At 36.6% G+C, this 21,980-nt stretch overlaps 1 protein-coding gene across 3 annotated transcripts in view; it reads right to left on the minus strand.

Annotated features, from left to right (window-relative positions):
• Cbl (E3 ubiquitin-protein ligase CBL) overlaps nucleotides 1-21,980 on the minus strand; it is an 89,203-nt gene that overhangs the window by 27,109 nt on the left and 40,114 nt on the right. For all 3 annotated transcript variants that reach the window (XM_045736164.2, XM_045736166.2, XM_045736165.2), the window contains exon 8: nucleotides 21,584-21,730. In XM_045736164.2, coding sequence (XP_045592120.1) covers nucleotides 21,584-21,730 — 147 coding nt within the window. The remainder of the gene's footprint in view (nucleotides 1-21,583; nucleotides 21,731-21,980) is intronic.

Raw genomic sequence — 21,980 nt, forward strand, 5'->3', positions numbered from 1 at the left:
CATATGAGGGGGATCAAACCCATATTCCTGGATTTCCCAAGACACACGCACTACCAACTGTACCATGATGGGCTTAATTGGTTCATTCGGTAGTGCGTGTCCCTGGAGAGTCCAGAGATCCAGTTTCAATCCCATTGTATGGCTTCAATATTTTCTTTTAAATACATGAAGTTCTTGTGTTTTGTGCATAAATATTGAGCATTAAAACATAAATTGCCCTTAACCTTAAAATAAATTGCAAACTTTATGATAAAGTACAGGATCAACAGAACTCAAGGCCTAAACACCACATTCTAAAGCCATCATCTGCAAGGTTGTTAGAAATGTGTTGTGTGGACCTATAATGCAAACATTACATATTATAAACAAATACTATGTTATGGGTTGGTTAGATTACAGGTAACATGATATATTACCAGGCATATATTATTATTCACCGATTTGTCGGTCATTAAAGAATATTATAACATCTTTGATTGCATTTGACACCAATGATAGTGTTTAATCACAGAAAAATCTGGCATTTATTACTCAGCATTAAGAATAAGGCACAAGCAAAACTGATAAAGCAGCCATTCATTTACTATAAATTATTTATCATACATTGCTATATTTTCTGGGAGAGCTACCTTTGCAGCTATTCAAACTAAGTGCTGACTGGCCTAGCCAAACCTCAGGGAGATGCACCAGACTTTAGACTCACCCTTAGAACAAAATCTGGCTCTCTTTCTACAGGGCAAAGGGAGCTTGGGGATCAGATATAAATCCCAAACTAAGAAAACCCTCCAGAAAGCATGATCGCAACAAAACAAGCAACTGTTTGAAGAAAATTAATTTTCTCTCCAGGTGTTCTACCCATTTGGTTTTAATTACTTTTTCCAGTTTGACTAATATGCTTGTAAATGATACAGGTCTATAATTTAGAGGGTCTTCCCTGCTAGCACTTTTTATAGACTGGAACTATATATTTTTTTTTCCATATACAGTATCTGCCAAGACTCCTGTACAAAAAAGATAACTGAAAAATCAATTTAAGTGGAGTGCTGAGCTCAGATGCACATTCTCAGAATTCGAGGTGAAACTCCATCTGGACTAACTGTCTTGTTCCTACTTAGCTCTTTTTCCACTTCATCTCGATACACCTCTACCTACTGCACTCTGTTATTTTCTGAAAAACTTATTGTGTCCGGTTCTCTGAAAACTTCCTTTTGCACAAACACACTGTGTTTGTGCAAAATTAACTGTTCATTTAGTGTTTCACACACATCCTTTTCATTCTCTGTGAATTTGTTCCTCATTTTCAACCACTGAATTTTATCTTGTACCTGCAATTTGCTACTAATGAATTCATAGAATAGGCCAGATTCTGTTTTACATTTCTTCACTATTTCATTCTCAAAAGTTCTTTCAGATTCTCTTCTCTCTGCCGTAATTGTTTCTTGCCTCTTTGTATTGCTAGTATGTATGAGGGTTTGGCCTCTTCCTATATTGATTCTATTTTGTCTTTTGTTCTCTGGCCTTCTCTCAATTTTCATTGAACCATGCCTGTTTTCTAGTTCTGCATCTCTGTTTTGGTATAAATCTTTTTGTGCGTTCATCATATATCTCGCAAAACTTGACATACAACTCGATTACTGTACTTCCTTGCCCAACAACAAGTCTTACCAATCAAATTCATTAAAAAACATGCTAAGTTTCCCATAGTGTCCTCTCCTGAAATCAAGAGTAGACAACTGCTTTTTCCTCATTCTCTTCTAGATTATAATGCATTGCATATTTTATTTCCATAAGGACATGGTCACTCTTACCCAAGGAAGGAAGGTATTGGATGCCACCTATATTGTGTTCCTTCATTTTTGCTCCAAATTATGGTCAAAATACTTTTCATTGTTAGTTGGCTTGAGATTTCCCTATTCCACCAGAAGAGCTCTGAAGGGTTTGGCTTCCTCTTCTGGGAGCTCACACTTCTTAAGTCCCCTAGCTATGCTCCTGGATACATGTAGAAATGCACATGCAGAAATCTGCATGTGCATTTCTACTTTTACTCAAGGTGTGCTTGGATTCTATATGTAATTGTTCTCAGTCATGGCTGCTTATGCCCTTTTCCACCATGTTTTTATGGTCAAGATTTGGAGTATGATCAGCCAAGATGCTTCTCATGCCTGCCAGCCCAGTTTCAACAGTCTTGTTCTCTTCTGCATTAATTTTTTTTCTACTTTTTATGTTTTTGGACAGGTTATTCTGGCTTCCCAGCCATTTTCATACTTGATTCTAAGCTTTGTGGTTTCTACAGTCTTTCCACTTACAGGTGAAGGGACATCCTCCTCCTGCCTGACTGGGCTGCTATTGGCCTATGTCCTTGTGGGGAATATAGTAGGTTTAAGCCATAGGGCAGCAGATGTTAGCTTCTGGCTTTGTGTCGTTGGCCTCAATCCAAGAAACTCCTCCATAAACAACATGGTTAGGGTATTTAACCCACAGCAATGATATTTGGCCTGGTTTACCTAGTTGGTGCCTAATTTCCTTCAAGCAGTTACTTGTTTTGTTGCACCTATGCTTTCTGGTGGGATTTTCCCTAGTTTTGTACGTAGTTGATATCCAAGCCCATCACCTCATTGAGTGAGCCAGATTCTGGTCCTGGTTTCCGGTAGGTGATTGATAGGTCTTGACAGCCAGATGTGTTGGACCAAGACTTGTTGGAACCAGTGTTAAGCTCAGGAAGCTACAGAGATAGTCCTCCCAGAAATATTAGCTTCTCTATACATAATGGTTATGGCAGATTCTTTTACTCAATTCAGTATGTAACAATGTAATGTACATATAACAATTAAAGAAAGCAAATTGTTCTTAACTTCAGAACAATGAAAAACTTACATTATAAAACTGCTGAGAACAAAAATGGCAAGCAATAGTAGCAGGTAAGCTTGATAGCCAGATTGCTGGTAGATAAGGCTTATGGCAGAGAGCTTGTATTATTGATTATTAAAATGAAAATAATTTTAAATGGTATAGCAACTTTGAAAATGAATAACTGTATAATTAATGTATTACCTATGCAAGCACTTAATACATACTGCAGCAAATTGTTATGCAATTAAATACATATAATGTGGCACTTTTTGCTCGTGCCTAAAATATTGATTGGAAATGGGAACACTAATACTGTACATGCTACCTTATATTTTGTCCTTATAAAGTATTGTAGAATATTAAGCGATTCACAAGCTATATAGATTACCATATAGAATTACTGTACAGCTTTCTGCATACACAGTCATCTCATACAACAAATAGTACTGAAAATTATATTCCCAAAAGTTTATAAAGAAAGAACGTTTTTTTCTCTTCATATAAAGTCACATGTCTCCAAGACTTAAAAAAAGAAATAAGTATAGTAAAGGTTTTTTCTTGTTAAATCTTTGATTTAGTTATCTGAACATATAATGTTTCCAATTACTATTACTGTATCTCTGACATTTCCATATCAGTGAGATTACTAAATTTTAAGTAAATGTTTTTTCCAGTTAGTTCAGAGGTCCAGTATTGTATTCAAATTTAGCCCCCTCAGTCATGCTTTTCGTAGCCCAATATCTGTGGGGATCCACAGCAATTTGACTCTGAATTATTTATAAAATCTGCATATACTGTATGGCTTCACTCACTCACTCACACAATCTCACACACGCACACACACACACACACACACACACACACACACACACACACACACACACACACACACACACACACACACACACACAAAATTCACTTTCACAAATAGAGTGGTGGACAGTTGGAACAAGTTAGGTGAGAAGGTAGTGGAGGCTAAAACCATCAGTAGTTTCAAAGCGTTATATGACAAAGAGTGCTGGGTAGATAGGACACCACGAGCATAGCTCTCATCCTGTAACTACACTTAGGTAATTACACACACACACACAAACTTACCAGCGATACAAAGATGCAAGAAACAACTACACAGCAGTGAGGAGAGAAGCAGAAAGAAATTTTGAAAAAGGGATTGCAAACGAATGTAAAACAGAACCAGGCCTATTCTATAACTTCATAAACAACAAATTGTAGGTAAAGGATAATATTCAGAGGTTGAAAATGGTTAACAGATTCACAGAAAATGAAAATGAGATGTGTGAAACATTGGAATTTTTCATTTAAAGTGTGTTTGTACAAAATGAAATCTTCAGGGAACCAGACACAATAAGAATTTCAGAGAACATAGAGCACACTGAGGTGTCAAGAGACGAAGTGGAAAAATGCTCAAGGAGCCACGTAAGAACAAAGCAGTGGGGCCAGATGGAGTTCACCATGGGTTCTGAGAGAATGTGAACCTGAGCTCAGAATTCTACTTCAACTGATTTTTCAAGCATCCCTGTGTACAGGAGTTGTAGCTGATGTGTGGAAAAAGGCCAACATAGTTCTAATCTACAAAAGTGGCAGCAGGGAAGACCTGTATCATTGACGAGTTTAATAGTCAAAATATTGGAAAAAATAATTAAAAGTAAATGGGTAAAACACCTGGAGAAAAAGATATAATAAAGTTTTTATGATCGAGCCATAGAGATTTTACAGGAAAGAGATGGTTGGGTTGACTGCATCTATCTGGACCTAAAAAAGGCTTTCGACAGAGTTCCACATAAGAGGTTGTTCTGGAAACTGGAACACACAGTATTGGGGGAGGTAACAGGTAAGCTTCCAACATGGATGACAAATTTTCCGATAGAAAAATGAAGGCAGTAATCAAAGGCAATGTATCGGACTGGAGAAATGTCAAGTGTACTACCATAGGGTTCAGTTCTTGCATCGGTAATGTTCATTGTCTACATAAACGATCTACCAGATGCTGATGATGCTAAGATAATAGGGAAGATAAGAAACTTGGATGATTGCCATGCCCTTCAAGAGGACCCGGACAAAATAAGTACATGGAGCACCACTTAGCAAATGGAATTTAATGTGAATAAATGCCATGTTATGGAATGTGGAATAGGAGAAAATAGACCCCACACAGCCTATAAATTATGTGAGAAATCTTTACAGAATTCTGATAAAGAAAGAGATCTAGGGGTGGGTCTAGATGAAAAAAAAAACTGTCACCTGAGGGCCACATTAAGAACATTGTGCGAGGAGCCTATGCTACACTTTCTAACTTCAGAATTGCTTTTAAATACATGGATGGAGAAATACTAAAGAAACTGTTCACAACTTTTGTTAGACCGAAGATGGAAGATGCAGCAGTTGTATGGTGCCCATTTCTTAAGAAACACATCAACAAACTGGAAAAGGTGCAATGACATGCCACTAAGTGGCTCCCAGAACTGAAGGACAAGAGCTACGAGGAGAGGTTAGAGGCATTAAATATGTAAAACCTAGAAGATAGAAGAAAAAGAGGCGATACGATCACTACGTACAAAATAGTAACAGGAATCGATAAAATTGATAGGGAAGAATTCCCGAGACCTGGAACTTCAAGAACAAGAGGTCACAGATTTAAACTAACGAAACAAAGCTGCCGAAGAAATATAAGAAAATTCATTTTTGTAAACAGAGTGGTAGACGGTTGGAACAAATTAGGTGAGAGGGTGGTGGAGGCCAAAACCATCAGTAATTTAAAGGCGTTATATGACAAAGAGTGCTGGGGAGACAGGACACCATGAGCATGGCTCTCATCCTGTAACTACACTTTTTGTATTCAGGTAATCACAGTTAGGTAATCAATCAATCTCACACACACCCTTCATACGGATGATAAAAGGAGAAAGTGGTTCTTACATGTACTTTAAACATTGTATATTGATACAGTAGTTACAAATGAATTGTGGCAATTTGCCTCCGAGGCCAAAATAGTGCAACCGTGAAAAACTAAAGTACTTCTAGGTTCAAGAGTAGTAACACAGCTTATCTACTTTCAATGAAAACAATTCTAAAATCAATTTTCACATCTACTGCATTATCCAGATTGCTATGACATTTATGGGAACCCAGTTTTGATGACGAGATGCACTGGATGTGTTCCAGATACTATGGGAGATGACTTTGGATTATTTGTTTAAAAACTCTGGACCGTTACAGTAACTAGAAAGCGTCATGGATCTAAGACTGTCAGGCGAGCCACCAAGTTTTCCCAAGCACCTTGATAAGAGAGGATGACAAAATTCTTCAAATCAATCTGAAAATCATTGTTCTAAACATATAGAACTACTACATGAAAGCTTTAGAACATAAGAACATAACAATAAAGGAAACTGCAGAAAGCCAATTGACTCATACCAAGCAACTCCCATTTATATCCACCCAAATTCTTTTCTTTTTTTTTTTTTGGGGGGGGGGGATAACAGAGGCCAATAATGTAAATAATGTCCCGACTGCCCTGTCAAAATGCCATCTAGGAAAAGAAATGAGTAAAGTACAAAGATTGTGATGTAGAATTATAGGAAAATTATCACTGCAAATGGAATCACCATATACTCAACTTAATTCTAGATACATGGATGTGCAACGTAAAATGATATCTATGCATTTACAGTACAGTAGTTGTTTTAGTAAGTCAATGTGTGTTGGCTAATCAGTATTTAAAATTAATATGTAATGTTAATGTTTAATAATTAAACCTTAAGAATGGTTATCTTATCACATATACCACCTTATGAATATTAATACTGCATAATGTACAACACACAAATACTGTACAATAGAAAACTGCCTAAAATATTACTAAAGACGCCAACAGGATGGTTTCAAAAATTAAAACATCGGTAATAATTTATATTTTATTGCACAATGTTTGCTAGTAAGCTGGCAATACTAGCAAGGATGCCATTTCTGTTAGCTGAAAACTAGTGATGCTTCTGGTAAAATGACTCCTTTGTACTACTTCAGTTAAGGTTCACTTTAATACATTATTAGTGTAAAAATGCCCTTTATACCAGAAGCAACATAATGACCCTATGGTTATTAGTGAAGGTAATGCAGTATGTATATTTTTTCACCTTCCCTTATTACTGATGCTGCCTGTTGGTAGTTTGGACTTTTCCCAAATAAATACTTGACTTGCGACATATTAGCTTATGACCTTAGGAAAATAATACAGAAACACTTCCATTTCAATCTTCCACTGAATCATTTTCACTAAGGTGAGCAGATTTTATACAAAAAATTACATTCATTTTGAGCCTATTTCAATAAATTTAACGAAAGCCTGTTTTTTCAGAGCACGATAAGGCCAGTATAAGCACGACTTAAATGTAATAAACTTAAGCCAACATACAATATTGGAAGAGCTACAAAGTTCTTGCTTTTTATGGTTACTGTATTTACTTTAATGTTTTCATGGAAAACCAGACAAAAACACTATATTTTACTTTACTTTCTATCTTGTAAAATAATAATAACCACACACATTTATTTAATTACAAAATCTGCAAAAAAATGTGAGCACTACATACAAGAATGTAGTGCAATATTATCTTCTAAGATCTTGACCAAACTTCATTACCTTTCCAAATCTTGTAACCAAATACAGTGGACCATTATATAAAGTGGCACATAAGTTACCTAGAAAATTGGGCAATATAAAAAAATTGGGTTATATAAACTGAATAAGATATGGAATAGGATTGCATTCTTAGTCATGGCATAGTTGCACGTTACAGGCGTACACCCAGATTCAAACTGTGTAAAGGTATTCATGTAAATTTGCGTAATTACCCAAGTAGTGTTACAGGATGAGAGCTATGCTCGTAGTGTCCCGTCTTCCCAGTCATTATATGACTCTTGTCATATAATGCTTTGAAACAACTGACAGTTCTGGCTTCCACCACCTTCTCACCTAACTTGTTCCAATGGGCTACCACTCTGTTCGCAAAAGTGAATATTCTTTTATTTCTTCGACAGCTTTGTTTATTTAGTTTAAATCTATGACCTCTTGATCTTGAAGTTCCAGGTCTCAGGAATTCTTCACTATCAATTTAATTCATTCCCATTACTATTTTGCATGTAATGATCATACCGACTCTCTTTATATCTTCTAGTTTTGGCATGTGTAATTATCTAAGTGTAGTTTCAAATCTGGAAGCTACGCTGTTATCGTAGTGTCCTGTCTTCCCAGCACTGTCATTTAATGCTTTGACACTATTGACAGGTTTGGCCTCCACAACTTTCTCATTTAACTTGTTCCAACTGTCTTCCACACTGATTGCAAAATAGATTTTTCTAATATTTTTTTAGCACCTTTGTTTCCTTAGCTGAATCTATGACCTCTTGTTCTTGAGGATACCGGTTTCAGGAAGGAAGGTGGGTTTGTGGGGGTTTTCGAGTGAGTGCAACCCGTCCTCACACTAGGCTGTTTAAAGCAGCGGCTGTCCTCCCCAGATGCATTCATCAATTTAAGCATACTGTGTATTAAAAATTGGTTTGTTCTCATATATAAATTAATATTATTATACATACAAATTCTATGTATAGTTAGGCGTAGGTTAGGTTAAGTGCTTAGGTTCTGTTGGCGATTATTTGTATTTGAAGTACGTGGGTGAAGCATTTACAGAATTGTGGTTCAAACAGAGGACGTAAGCAAAGCACTTGTTCCAGAAGTGATCGGATGTCAGCAATTGTGAGACATGTGTAAATCGTTTTTCATTCATAAACAAGGTTTGGCAGCTGGATTAATGAGCTTAGATCTTTGTATGCTAGGACGGGCTGGTGAATGAGTTCATTTATTATTTGTACCTGCAGAATCAAGCTATTAGCTCATGGATCAAACCTTTCTAACCAATTTATTTTTCCTCTATTATGTCTACTACATATATTCCTCTCTAACACTCTCAAATTCCCAGGAAACAGCCTGTAGCAGCTGTCTAACTCCCAGATATCTATTTACTGCTAGATGAACAGAGCATTAGGGTGAAAGAAACTCTGCTCACTTATTTCTGCCTTGGCCAGGAATCATACCCGGGATCTTAGGACTCCGGCCCTCGAGCGCTGTCCACTCAGCCACGAGGCCCTTTTGTTTGTTTGTGTGTGTGTGTATGTGTTTGAGTGTGCAATTACCTAAGTGCAGTTACAGGATGAGAGCTACACTCGTGGTGTCCCGTCTTCCCAGCACTCTTTGTCATATAACACTTTCAAAGTACTGATGGTCTTGGCCTCCACCATCTTTCTCACCTAACTTGTTCCAACCATCTACAGAGAGAGAGAGAGAGAGAGTGAGGGAGAGATATAGAGAGTGAGGGAGAGATAGAGAGAGATATATATATATAGAGAGATACAGTATAGATAGATAGATAGATAGATAGATAGATAGATATTGATAGATAAATAGATACTTGTGGTGTCCTGTTTTCCCAGTCATATAATACTTTGAAACTACCAACGGTTTTGGCCTCCACCACTTTCTCAATTTATTCCAACCATCTACCATTCTGTTAGCAAAAGAAAACTTTTCTAATTATTTTTGGGGGGCACCTTTGTTTCCTTAGCTTTAATCTGTGTTCTCTTGTTCTTAAAAGTTGCTTGTTTCAGAAATTCTTCTTTTCTATTTGGTTGATTGCTGTTATTATTTTTTAAGTGGTGATCATATCACCTCTTTTTCTTCTATCTTCTAGTTTTGCCATATTTCACGCCTCTAGCCTCTCGTCATAACTCTTAATTTTCAATTCCGGAAGCCATTTTGTAGCACGCCTTTGCACCATTTCCATTTCACTGATGTGCTTCTTGAGATATGGGCACCATATAACTGCTGCATATTCTAATTTTGTTCTCACAAAAGTCATGAACAGTTTCTTTAGTATTTCACCATCCATATAATTAAAAGCAAGTCTGAAGTTGGAAAGAGATGCATATGCCCCTCTCACAATGTTCTTTATGTGTTCCTTTGGAGACAAGTTTACTCTCCAAAACCACCCCTAGATCTTGCTCTATAGAGTTCCTTAATTCCTTTCCATATAATTTGTAAGTTGTGTGTGGCCTATTATCTTCAATACCATATTCCATAACATGGCATTTATTCACTGTTGTTGGAGCCACACAAGCACTGTGCTGTGGGTGAGGTGGGTGAGCCACACAAACAACTGCTGTAGGAGATTTGTTAAGTGTAAAGGCTGAAGCAAGTCGTGGTTGATTTTTTAGGAGTGGACAGACAGGTGAGCACTCCACAAGCGTTTGTTATATAACAACATCACGATCAATTAAAATTACTGTACTGATCTTTAAATGACAAACTCTTTATGGCAAAACATGCTGTATAGACATATATTATATAATTGTCCACCATAATAAACTTACAGCAGCTTATTCAACGAGATCTGAATACAGATATATAATGCTCTCGACTTTAAATTATTTGAACAAGTAAGTAAGTAATTATCAAAAGAAGGCACCAAACCGGGAAGGCTATGTAGCACCATCAAATACGCAAAATAATCAGAGGATTATTTGAACAAGTCTAACATTCTCAGTTCAAGGGTGCAAAATTTTTCAAAGAATTCCATACCATCTTCCTGATTAATTACCATTCTCTATTCACTGTAAGATGTAAATACAGTACTTAATGGAAATTATTCCTTTTCATAATAAATGTAAGACTTTCAAGTACTGTACTATTACGTAAAAAAACAGACCCTAGGTATTAGCAATGGTTTAAGACATATTTAAAGAATTAAAACTAAATTTACAAATCACAAACAAAAATATAATATCACACTTGAAACACACTAAGAAAAATAAAAACAAAACAAGTTTGCATACTGTACAATGAATACACATTGCCAAAGAGGATCCGATTGTAGGAGCCAGAATACTCTACTGCATTACATTTTATTTAAATTTTTCATAGTGTGGGCTTTTCACAGTAAACATCATGAATGTTTAGTGAAGTAGAAGTCATGAATATGTAACTAGAACAAAAAATTACCAATTTGTACAATGTATTTCTAAAAAAAAAAAAAAAAAAGCCTTAGAGATGATGCCAGTCAAAATGAACAGAAAAATTTTACAAACTTTTGTAAAATACTGTACCTCAAATTGCCTTTCACTCTTATACTAAAACAATGTAAACTGATACCCTGGAAAGCTTATATGAAAATAAATTTTTGCCCTTATTAATCACACACTACAGTATCTAATTTAGTACCCTGAGAAAAAAGCCCTGTAAGCTTATTATATATTAATAGGCAATACTACAAAATACTTTCTCTCATGCCAATAGGCACCGTCTTAAATTGAAACGCACTTTTTTTTTGTTATTTTTTTTTTTTTTTTTTGAGTGCAGTAAGGCAAGCCAATAAAGAAGCATCCATGTGTTTTCTGATTTCAAGCACCAAATGAATAAAAGTATAACTGACTACTATACACATATTGCGACTCATATCACAGGCATATCATCATGTAATGGATCAAAACCTTTGCAAACTATTATATTTCTTTTCTGAAGTGAGAACTCCAAATTTTTGTAGTATGCATTTGTAATGAAAATAATAAAACCTCATTAAATTAAAATAATAAAACTACACTACTGTACAACCAAGTACTCTAAATCACAAATCAAAATAAGAAAGTTCAGGATGGAGAAATGGGGATGAGATAGTGAAGGGGGCGAGTTCGAGAGGGGAAGATGTGGTGGTGGGAGGTGGTTACTCTGGCCACAAATTGCAAACGGTACTGGTGTGGAAGTTATGCATTTCACTTATTTACTTATTCCATTTCAAAACTGCATTTAAAAAGAGTACAATAAGCTTAGCAACAATTTTGATGTGCAAAAGCTACATTCACACAAAGCCATAGGATAAATTTTAGGAATTGAGGTCGGAGAAGAGAGATGAATTATGGTGTTACATCTTTCTATAGCTTTGTCTACCTGGATCTAGTCAGTCTGCAGCGTGTCTATGTCTAGCTTACCTACATTGTAGGTAGTACGGTATATATTATGTACACGCATAAACACAAGTTTTCTCTCAATTACAAATTACCTTTTTATTGAGCATTCAATTTCTTCTATCTTTCACTTCTTTATTCACTTTATATAGCTTGTTAGGTAAGGTATCCATTTTTTAAACAAGAGCATTACTCCTGAAACAACCCAATTACTGTATACAAAGTCCACTCAAAGCATTTCTTGAGTAACTGCATCCAATCCAGTTACTTATTATTTACGAAACCAAATTTTGTTTCAATCTTATAAAAAGGAAATTCATAACATTATGATCTTTTAGAATGGGATTGAAGTGTACTCAATTTTTGTAAGCAAAACTATCCATGAGCAAAATATGTTGATTTGTATCAGACTTCAGAAATTAAGTCTGGAATACTGTATAAAATAGATTACCAATGTTAGGTGTGAGGCACTCCTCAATTTACAAAAATTGATAGACATTCCTATGTTGCAAAAGTCGTTAACACTATTGATTTCATGTAAATGTGCACAAATGATTGGTCTTTATTGCTCTAGAAGGTGAAAATAATTTGAATAATATTTATTCAAAAAAATTTGAAAGCAAAACAATTTGTGCAAAAACTCATCAGCTGCAAGTAGTGCAATAGTTAAAGTTTATCCAAATTTTATTTTTTGAAAAGCTATTTATAGACATAAAATATTGATTTTAGTTATCAATATGTTTCAAAATTAATGATTATTAGTATAGTATGGTAAAAAAAACTGTGTTGAGTGTAATGAAACAGCAGTTTCTGGGCAAGCCCTGGTGGCTCCCCTGAAGCCACCAGGCTTCACACCAGGGCTGTTTCCCTGGGAAACACCAGGGAGCCCTGGTGACTCCCTGTACTACATCTCCAATTTAGGTGCCAACTACTAGGTACTATCAATTGTGGAGATCTCTAGCCTACTGGGGACCCAGTACTAGAACCTAGTCCCCCCCCCCAGCCCCTCACAGAGGTGTAGGGAGCTGGGGCATTTATATATTATGTTATTCATTTATGCCATCACTGAGGCAGGCACCCCAGAAAGTCAGCAAAATGAAACAAGCCACAGCTGGCTGCCTCCAAGACCTGCAGGCTCAAAAATAGCAAAAGAACTCCCCAAACTATGAAACAAACTATCCAAAATACTATAAAACTAGTGCCAGCTCATTCACCCCACCCTCCCCTTCATTTCGGAAAAAAAGAGTGGGCAGATGGATCACAGGCTGCCCGTCTCCATCAGTTTGACGAGTGTTGTAAAAAAACCGACACCCTGGTGGAGAGAGGTGTCAGGGAGCCACCAGAGCTCGCCTAGAAATTGGCGTTTCATTAAACTCAACATTGGTTTTCTGGAGGGAACCACTTGTGGCTCCATAAAGCTAACTACCCATGGAGAAGGAAGAACCAATGCACTTGTAGCTGCAAGTGCATGAAAGTTTTGGCCCATGCACACAAATGTGCAAGGAACAGCCACCAAGGCAAAAGAACACCCAAGAAAAAACACTAGGGCCAGAGCGACAGTGGCAGACCCAGCACCAGAAAGCATTAGAGAAGAACTGATGGTGGAGCGGCTTGTGAACTGTGGCCTGTCTCCTCTTCCCCCCAAATGAGGGGAAGGGTGAGGTGAACAAGTGGGTGCTAGCTTTATAACATATACCTGGTTGATATCTGGTTGATGGGGTTCTCGGAGTTCTTCTACTCCCCAAGCCCGGCCCGAGGCCAGGCTTGACTTGAGTGTTTGGTCCACTAGGCTGTTGCTTGGAGCGGCCCGCAGGACCACATACCCACCACAGCCCGGTTGGTCAGGCACTCCTTCGAGGAAACAATCTAGTTTCCTCTTGAAGATGTCCATGGTTGTTCTGGCAATATTTCTTATGCTCGCTGGATGGGTGTTGAACAACCGTAGACCTCTGATGTTTATACAACAGTTTGTTTTTATAGTTTGGAGACTTCTATGACTATTTTTGAATTTAGGGGGGTCTCAAAGTTTGCCAACTTTGGCTTGTTTAGTCTCATTGACTTCTTGGGTGTCTTTCCTAGGTGATGGCATAAATGAATAAACTTAATATATAAATGCCATGGCTGCCTGCGCCTCAGTGATGGCAACAGGTTCCAGTGCTGGGTCCCCAGTAGGCTAGAGAACTCAGCAACTGATGGCACTTACATCAAGAGATGGTGGCGTCAGGGTGCCACAAGGGACTCCCTCTCCCCACAAAAAAAATATGAATAACTAATATCAGGTGTGCGACTCATTCTGCATTGACAAGTTACAGAAATAAAGGTTTGAGAAAAGATTTGTGAAAATTTAGTATAGGAAGATGCAGGATTGCCTCATTAAATTGGGATGCTAAAAGATAATGGATAATAGTGGATAATGAAGAATTTCATTGGATCATGAGTGTGTTAACACAAGGCTACCTATGGGCCAGCATACTAAACAATTAAGGAAAGGGCTATATGTTTTTCAAATTTTTATATCTATAAATCATCTGTAACTTGTAGGAATATACCGGTTCGTAAATACCCTATACAGGTTGCTTTTGAAATAGTACACACAAAAAGATGTATAAACCCAAATTACTGAGAATCTTCACTTACAACTTTGAAGACTAGTGTGCCTCAAGGTACATAGAGTACTTGCAGTTGTCTCAGTAACAAAACCTTAAGGCACAAATCACGAAGACCATGTAATATCATTCTAGGTTACAGCCTGAGTTTTAAGACTACCTAATATTCACCATAAAACAGTTCAAAAGCAACAATTCTGTACTATGTAATAATTCAGGGAAGTCCATACCATAAAATGTATGTACAAAAGAGATGATGCCCTTGAGAAAAATAAAATCATACAATAATAGAACACAGAAATTCAATAACATAAGTCTTATTACAATAATGAAAGTAATCATTGCTGATGTATTAGGAGGATGACTGGCAATGCTTCAGTACTTTCTTCACAATATCTGATTCTGACCATGTCTGCCAGCAGTTAGCAAGTGCAGGTATCATAATGAATTATAATTATCAATTTAGTACAAGCAGCAATTTCAACCATGCTTATTAGTTAATACACAAAATACCATGCACAACTTAGGCAGCGAGTAGGAAATTAATTCAATGAAAGGTAAACAATGACCAACCGTGGTCAATAAGTGAGAAACACTGGTTCATGCCCATATGCAGTCATACGTTGCAAAACTCCAGACCTAAAATGGACAATCATCATCATCAGTGATCAGTTAGTGTGCGATATATACACAAATCCACGCCTATCAGTGGTCATTAAACACCTGAAGCATACCTGGCCTTGCCAAGGTCCGAAGATAAAAGGACTTGCATCTTCTCTTTTACGGAACGACCCTTCTTAACTTTGAAGAAGCATAACAACATCCAGCATTGTCACTTGAAACAGTAGTTTCCAACATGCAGTCAGCAAACTAACTTTATTTGAGCTTTATAATGTTCATTTAACTTATGTTTTAAGCTACTTGCACAACCATTTTTATTCACTTAGAAGCCACTAACATTTTAACAATTTTTTTAAATTTAATTTTTGTTGGAAACCCTACAATACAGAATGGCAGTTTAAGCACAAACTCGACACGCTGCATTCATTCATCAATGGTCTCTTCAAAGAAGTATCCGTGCTACCTAAACCTTTCCTTTACTACTATATACCATATTTGCTGTGTCATTTTATAAAATCACTTATTTTATGTATAGTACAGAACCAGTAATCTGCATTTTTTATGCACCAAACATTTTCTTTAGATATAAATATTCCTTTTCCCCTTTCAAGGAAGTTGTAAAAACCAAACATTCTTATCCAACTGCTCATTTTAAACTAACAGAAGTGAGTAGTGTGGGTTATTGTAAGAGTGCTATTAGTCTTCCATAAGTGAAATAAATGCCCCGCCTTCCCCATCCGTGTTTCAAATTAATTTTTCAGCAACTTTGTATCTTAAGCCTGTCGTGTGTGTACTATTAGCTGTTTTGAACAGTCAACCACATATCGAGTAGATGTTATTGTTTTTATAGTATAATCTTGAAGATTTAAATTCATGCACAAAGACATAACATTTAAGAAATATCTGGTTGTTTTATTTGGTTTAAGAATAGGATATACCAATATGCACTTGCTGATCATTATTTTGTTAATATTTAAAGCCGAAATAGAATTTTCAATCAATATTATCACAAAACAGTTAGAAATTATGGAAATGCATTAGGCAAATATATGATTCAACATTACTTTAACATCAAGTGACCAATATTCAGTTTTTCATTCATCAATCACTTTTAGTACTGCATATAATTTATCCTCCATTTTGTCCCCTCTCTTAATCCATTTTCTGTTTAAAAATCTTATAATCACTTTGAATTTTTTTAGCAAAATTTTAAGACTATCGCATCTGGATAACGGTACCGACGTCCTAAAATCAATACACGTAGTTATCCGGAGGACGGCAGTGCCTTCCAAAATAAAATATACCATAACTTCATTTACTGCTCAGTCAACAATGTTCGTCATTCATTAGTATAACCCCATGTCCTACTTTTTTTTATTCAATTTCAAATTCATAAAACTGCAATAATAAATGTTTAAACATTTGTAATGAAACCGTTTTATATTCACTAACTTCATTATTACCCCCTCACTAATATTACTAATTACATACCATAACTTTATTTCCAACCCCATCAACTTTTGAACATTAAAGCACAGTTACAACATAATGAGACTACTTTATAGCGGTCCAGAAAGAACCATATCATCATCACTTTCCAATCTTTACATATGTGTGGGCCGAGTTACTAATTTTCAGCCAAATTATTGTGACTTATTCTTTGCTCACGAGTCGACGTAAGTACTGTAATCCAACATAAACCAGACATTCAATTCCCCCTAATTATTTGATTTATCCTCTACTGAAGTACATAGTGTACCATTTTTGTACATAGTACAAAATGTGTACTACAGTACATATTTTCCGCCCCACTCCACATACACCACACACTGAGAACATTACATAAACACCCTCAGTCTCAAATTTTTCAGAAGCATTTGTAAGATAAACATGAAGGTCAATAGGCCTATATTTCTTCCAACTAAATAATGAATAGGAAATAAATCCTAAAAAAGGTTAAACTACTGCAATAACCATTAAAAACACAACCAAAATTATAAATTTACTAAAACCCCATAAATTATTCGTCCTACCACTTGGGCTGGACGGTAAAGCGACGGTCTCACTTCATGCAGGTCGGAGTTCAATCCCCGAACATCCAAGTGGCTGGGCGCCATTCCTCTCCCCGTGTCCCATCCCAAATCCTTATCCTAACCCCTTCTAAGTGTTATATAGTCATAATTGCTTGGCACTTTCCCCCTGATAATTCCCTTCCTTTCCCCATAAATTATTCAAATTACTAATCAGGGTTGTGCATACACCCAATACCAATAACTTTCACCTCTAAAATTTATTAACTATTCTGGCAGACTATCAATCCTCCCCTAATTTTTGCTATTACAATGAGCAGCCAATAGCTTGTTCACAGCTTAAAATGACCATAAATTAATTGCTATGCTTTGGCTGTTTTTTCTTATTGAACATTTTTTTTCCATGGCATTCTAATCTTATCAATATAAAATTTTTCCACTAATCTTTTCTGTATTTGTTTATTATCCAGCACTTAAGATTAAAAATCTCTTGATTTGTTCTTGCTTTCTTAAAAAAAATTTATACTCTTACATGCATTGACTGAATTTAATCAAATTGCTTTATCTTTGGTATAACTTTAACTTATCTACCATAGGATTCTTGCATAGTTTTCTTAACTATGAACCTTACTTCCCCCACAAATTTTGGGTGAATGTTTCACATACAATTTCAAATATATTGTATATTGGGAGTTGTGAAGATAACAGCTGAAAATTCTATACAGTAGAACCTCAATTTTCGAATGGCCTTCTTTTCAAATTTTTCAGTTTTCGAGCTTAATTTCTTCGTAAAATTTGACTCGGTATTCGAGGTTTGACTCGTTTCTCGAGTTTGAATTAAATTCTAAAACGAAGGTACCACTGCATATAGTTTAAGCGAATTCCTACTGCAAATAAACTACAGTAGTCCCACTGTGAATAAACTATATTCCACTGTAAATAAACTGTATTCCAACTGTGAATAAACTATATTCCCACTGTGAATAAATTATAATCCCACTGTGAATAAACTATATTCCCACTGTGAATAAACTATACGTACTCCTACTGTGAATAATACTACATTCCCACTGAATAAACTATATTTCCACTGTGAATAAACAAGTTCCCACTGTGAATAAACTAATTCCCACTGGGAATAAAGTAATTCCCACTGTGAATAAAGTAACTCCCACTGTGAATAAACTACGAGCCCAGGAAAACACAAAACATAACCAATACTGTAGTTGAACAGCTCTCCATTTAATAAACACTTCAGACTGAGTTATTTGCCTTGCTTCTTGCACTGAAATGTGTGCAAGTCCCCAAACTTTATACATTAATTGTGACTTATCATCCTTAATTGCTCTCAACTATTTAAGACATAACTGCAACATGCTCGTGTCTGAAGCTAGACACAAATGCAACAAAATTATTAATGAGGGGGCCCCTGACAGCTGAGTGGACAGCACTTTGGCTTCGTAGTCCTAAGGTTCCGGGTTCGATCCCTGGTGGAGGCGGAAACAAATAGGCAGAATTTCTTTCACCCTGATCTCCCTGTTCACCTAGCAGTAAATAGGTACCTGGGAGTTAGACAGCTGCTACAGGCTGCTTCCTGGAGATGTGTAACAAAAAGGAGGCCTGGTCGAGGATTTGGCCGCAGACACGCTAAGCCCCGAAATCATCTCGAGATAACATCAAGAAGATGATAAAAGTCCATTTCATGTGGACTCCATCTCATGTTGGCCTCCGATGTATGACAAAGCTGTGAGTTAGCCAAAGAATCTGCCTTTAAAGGAGAAATTGAGTACAACCTTGGATTGTCAATATGCAGTCTGAGAGCAATAGTACACCAAGAACTTCAACAAAATCTTGTAGATCTGAGGTAAAGTGAAATCGACACAAATAATTCCATCTATCATCATACTGTACTATCATGCAAGAGGAGCCACACATCTATGGATTATCCAATAAAGGCAACAAACTTCTAGATGTTACTGCTGCTCGGCTTAGATTCGGTTACAAGTATCTCTGGGAATTTTCACTATCTGCTGATGAAAACCTGACCAAATGTAATCTGTGTCAACAAAATTATTCGCACACCATCTGTCACTGTGTGATGGAGTGCGAAAAGATGCGTGAATTCAAAAACAATTCTATAACAAATTTACAAGAGATGTGTAAATATTTCATTCAAAATGATCTGCTGCCAGAAATCTTAGCCAAATATCCCCAGTTTGCTAACTGTAGGTAGTATCTGAGTGATTGTAACCTATCCACTGCTGCCCACTGGATGAGGGGGCAATGTGCAGGATAAACATATCAATTGTGACACTAGCTCTCCACACGTCAGTTGCTTAATTTAGAAACTCATACTTGTAGTCGATCTCGAGCCCATTGTTGATGTGATGATGTGCATTGAATTTTGTAACTAGCTCATCAAGATTGTAACTTGCTTAGCTAAATGAATTATGGGGTTCAGTCCCTGAGCCCATTATATGCCTCTGTAACCCTTTCCACTACCGCCCACAGGATGGGTAAGGGGTGCATAATAAATGAACTAAACTAAACTTAGATATACTGTTTTTGATAAAGCATTAATAACTATTAATACTGTACTTGTACTACATTTTTTGTCAAGTTGGTTACATTAGCATAAAAAAATGCACATCAATCCAGTTGTCTACAATAACGGATAGTAAGGCGTCGTATGGGATACCTGGGGCTTCAGTATACGTATGAAGTATATGTATGAAGACATACTGTCGCAACTATAAGGGAAAAGTTGCATGTGCAACGTGAGGAGTTTGACTTTATCCAAGATGAAAACCCTTCTATCAGTATTATCAACTAGCAGGATGGAACCCCTTTACCAGTACTGTATTATCAACTAGCAGGATGGAACCCCTTTACCAGTACTGTATTATCAACTAGCAGGATGGAACACCTTTACCAGTATTATCAACTAGCAGGATGGAACACCTTTACCAGTATTATCAACTAGCAGGATGGAACACCTTTACCAGTATTATCAACTAGCAGGATGAAGCCCTTTTACCAGCATTATCAACTAGTAGGATGAGGACCCTTCTATCAGTATTATCAATGAGCAAAATGAGAACCTTTCTACCAGTATTATTAGCTAGCAAAGATGAGAACCCTTCTACCAGCATTACCAACTAGCAGGATGAATCACTACCAGCATTACCGACTAATAGGATGAATCACTCCACCAGCATTACCAACTAGCAGGATGAATCACTCTACCAGCATTACCAACTAGCAAGATGAATCCCTCTACCACCATTACCTACTAGCTAGTTACCCTTGATATAATATTGCACTGTATGCTATTTTCTGCCATTTCTATTTGATTTAATATTAAGTCAAACTTAATTAAATTTACTGACATTTTTGCTAATTCCTCTGTTAAGTGCTAAGCTAAAATCTATTTAATTAGCATTATTTTATGTAAAAAATATTTGTACATATTTATGCAGAATGATGTTACATCCACACTAGGGCTAATTAAGTCTTAAAAAATAATGTATATTTCTGTCAATCATCACTGCTTGCAAGCTGGTTAACTAGAGTAGTCACAAGATAAGTTCCTCAGGTCAAAACTAGAACAAAAAATGTTATTAATGGATAACTAGTGTTATTATTTTGCAAACTGGGAAAAAAATAAGCAGTACTGAAATGCTCTAGACTGAGTGCTTGATTACTTTGCAGCATTTTATTGTTTAATATCTGTATCATTACAACAACAGTGAATCAGTAAATGACTAACAATTTTCTTCATGGAAAAAATAATATTGAAACACCATAATCAAAGTACTGTATACTAATATTTACAAAAATAATACATTAATCCAAAATAGCAAATATGCTAAAAATGGAAGAAAAAAAATCTACTTAAAATACTACGACTGAGGAACGGTAATAAGGTACATAAGATTCGCATCAGTAAGTTTTGTATGTGCCGGTCATTATATACACATATGCAAGGGACAGGGAAAGGGGACTGGGCAGAACATCAAGAAATGACACTGAACACTCACTGCTACGGCATGCTACACATACTGAGTTCATTTGCATTTTAGCCGAGTTGCACTGATCCTTGTAGTGCAGCTATGGCAATAGCAATCAGTCATTTGGGGTCAGCATTATCAACCAACAGGAAAGCGGCAAGGGCATCACAGAGTAGTTGTCCACTGTGGTCGTTAATCAGCAACAGCCAATAGGGAGGCAAGTTGTAAGCTGTTCCTATTGGCCTGCAAACAAACTTAGGAACCAATAGGGATGCAGGCAGGAGATGCAAGTTCCTATTGGTCATTTTTACACTGACACTGACCAATGGGGATACAGGCAGGAGGCACAGTTTCCTATTGGTCACTTGCACTGACAACGACCAATGGGAGGCAGGCAGAAGGCATGGCAGGCTACAACTGGTCACTCCATCAATACCTCATCCTCCTCCTCCATATCAATCAGCTGACCACTAGGTAGAGACTGCGCACGGTGCTGCTTGTGAGGGTCGAACGGGTCCACGATAATTGTTTCCGTCCCTTTAATTTCTGCTCGGCAAAACGGACACCCCTGTCCTTCAGAGTCCTATAAGTAATGTAAATTATAAATAATAAAAAGATAAATGTATAACGAAAGCAAAAAGGTAAGTTTATGGTAACATTCATCCACTGTTATTATTAATAATATAGAGATGGAGACAACATTGATAAAACACAATAGCCACCACTGCTGCCATCACCGTATAAAGTATTAAATAAACCCGATAACCGGTAGCAGTAGGATCACACTAGCAGGAACACCAGGTTTATGGATGAGATGGAGCTTTTACATCTGG

Source organism: Procambarus clarkii, chromosome 6, assembly GCF_040958095.1.
Source record: "Procambarus clarkii isolate CNS0578487 chromosome 6, FALCON_Pclarkii_2.0, whole genome shotgun sequence".
Lineage (NCBI taxonomy): Eukaryota > Metazoa > Arthropoda > Malacostraca > Decapoda > Cambaridae > Procambarus > Procambarus clarkii.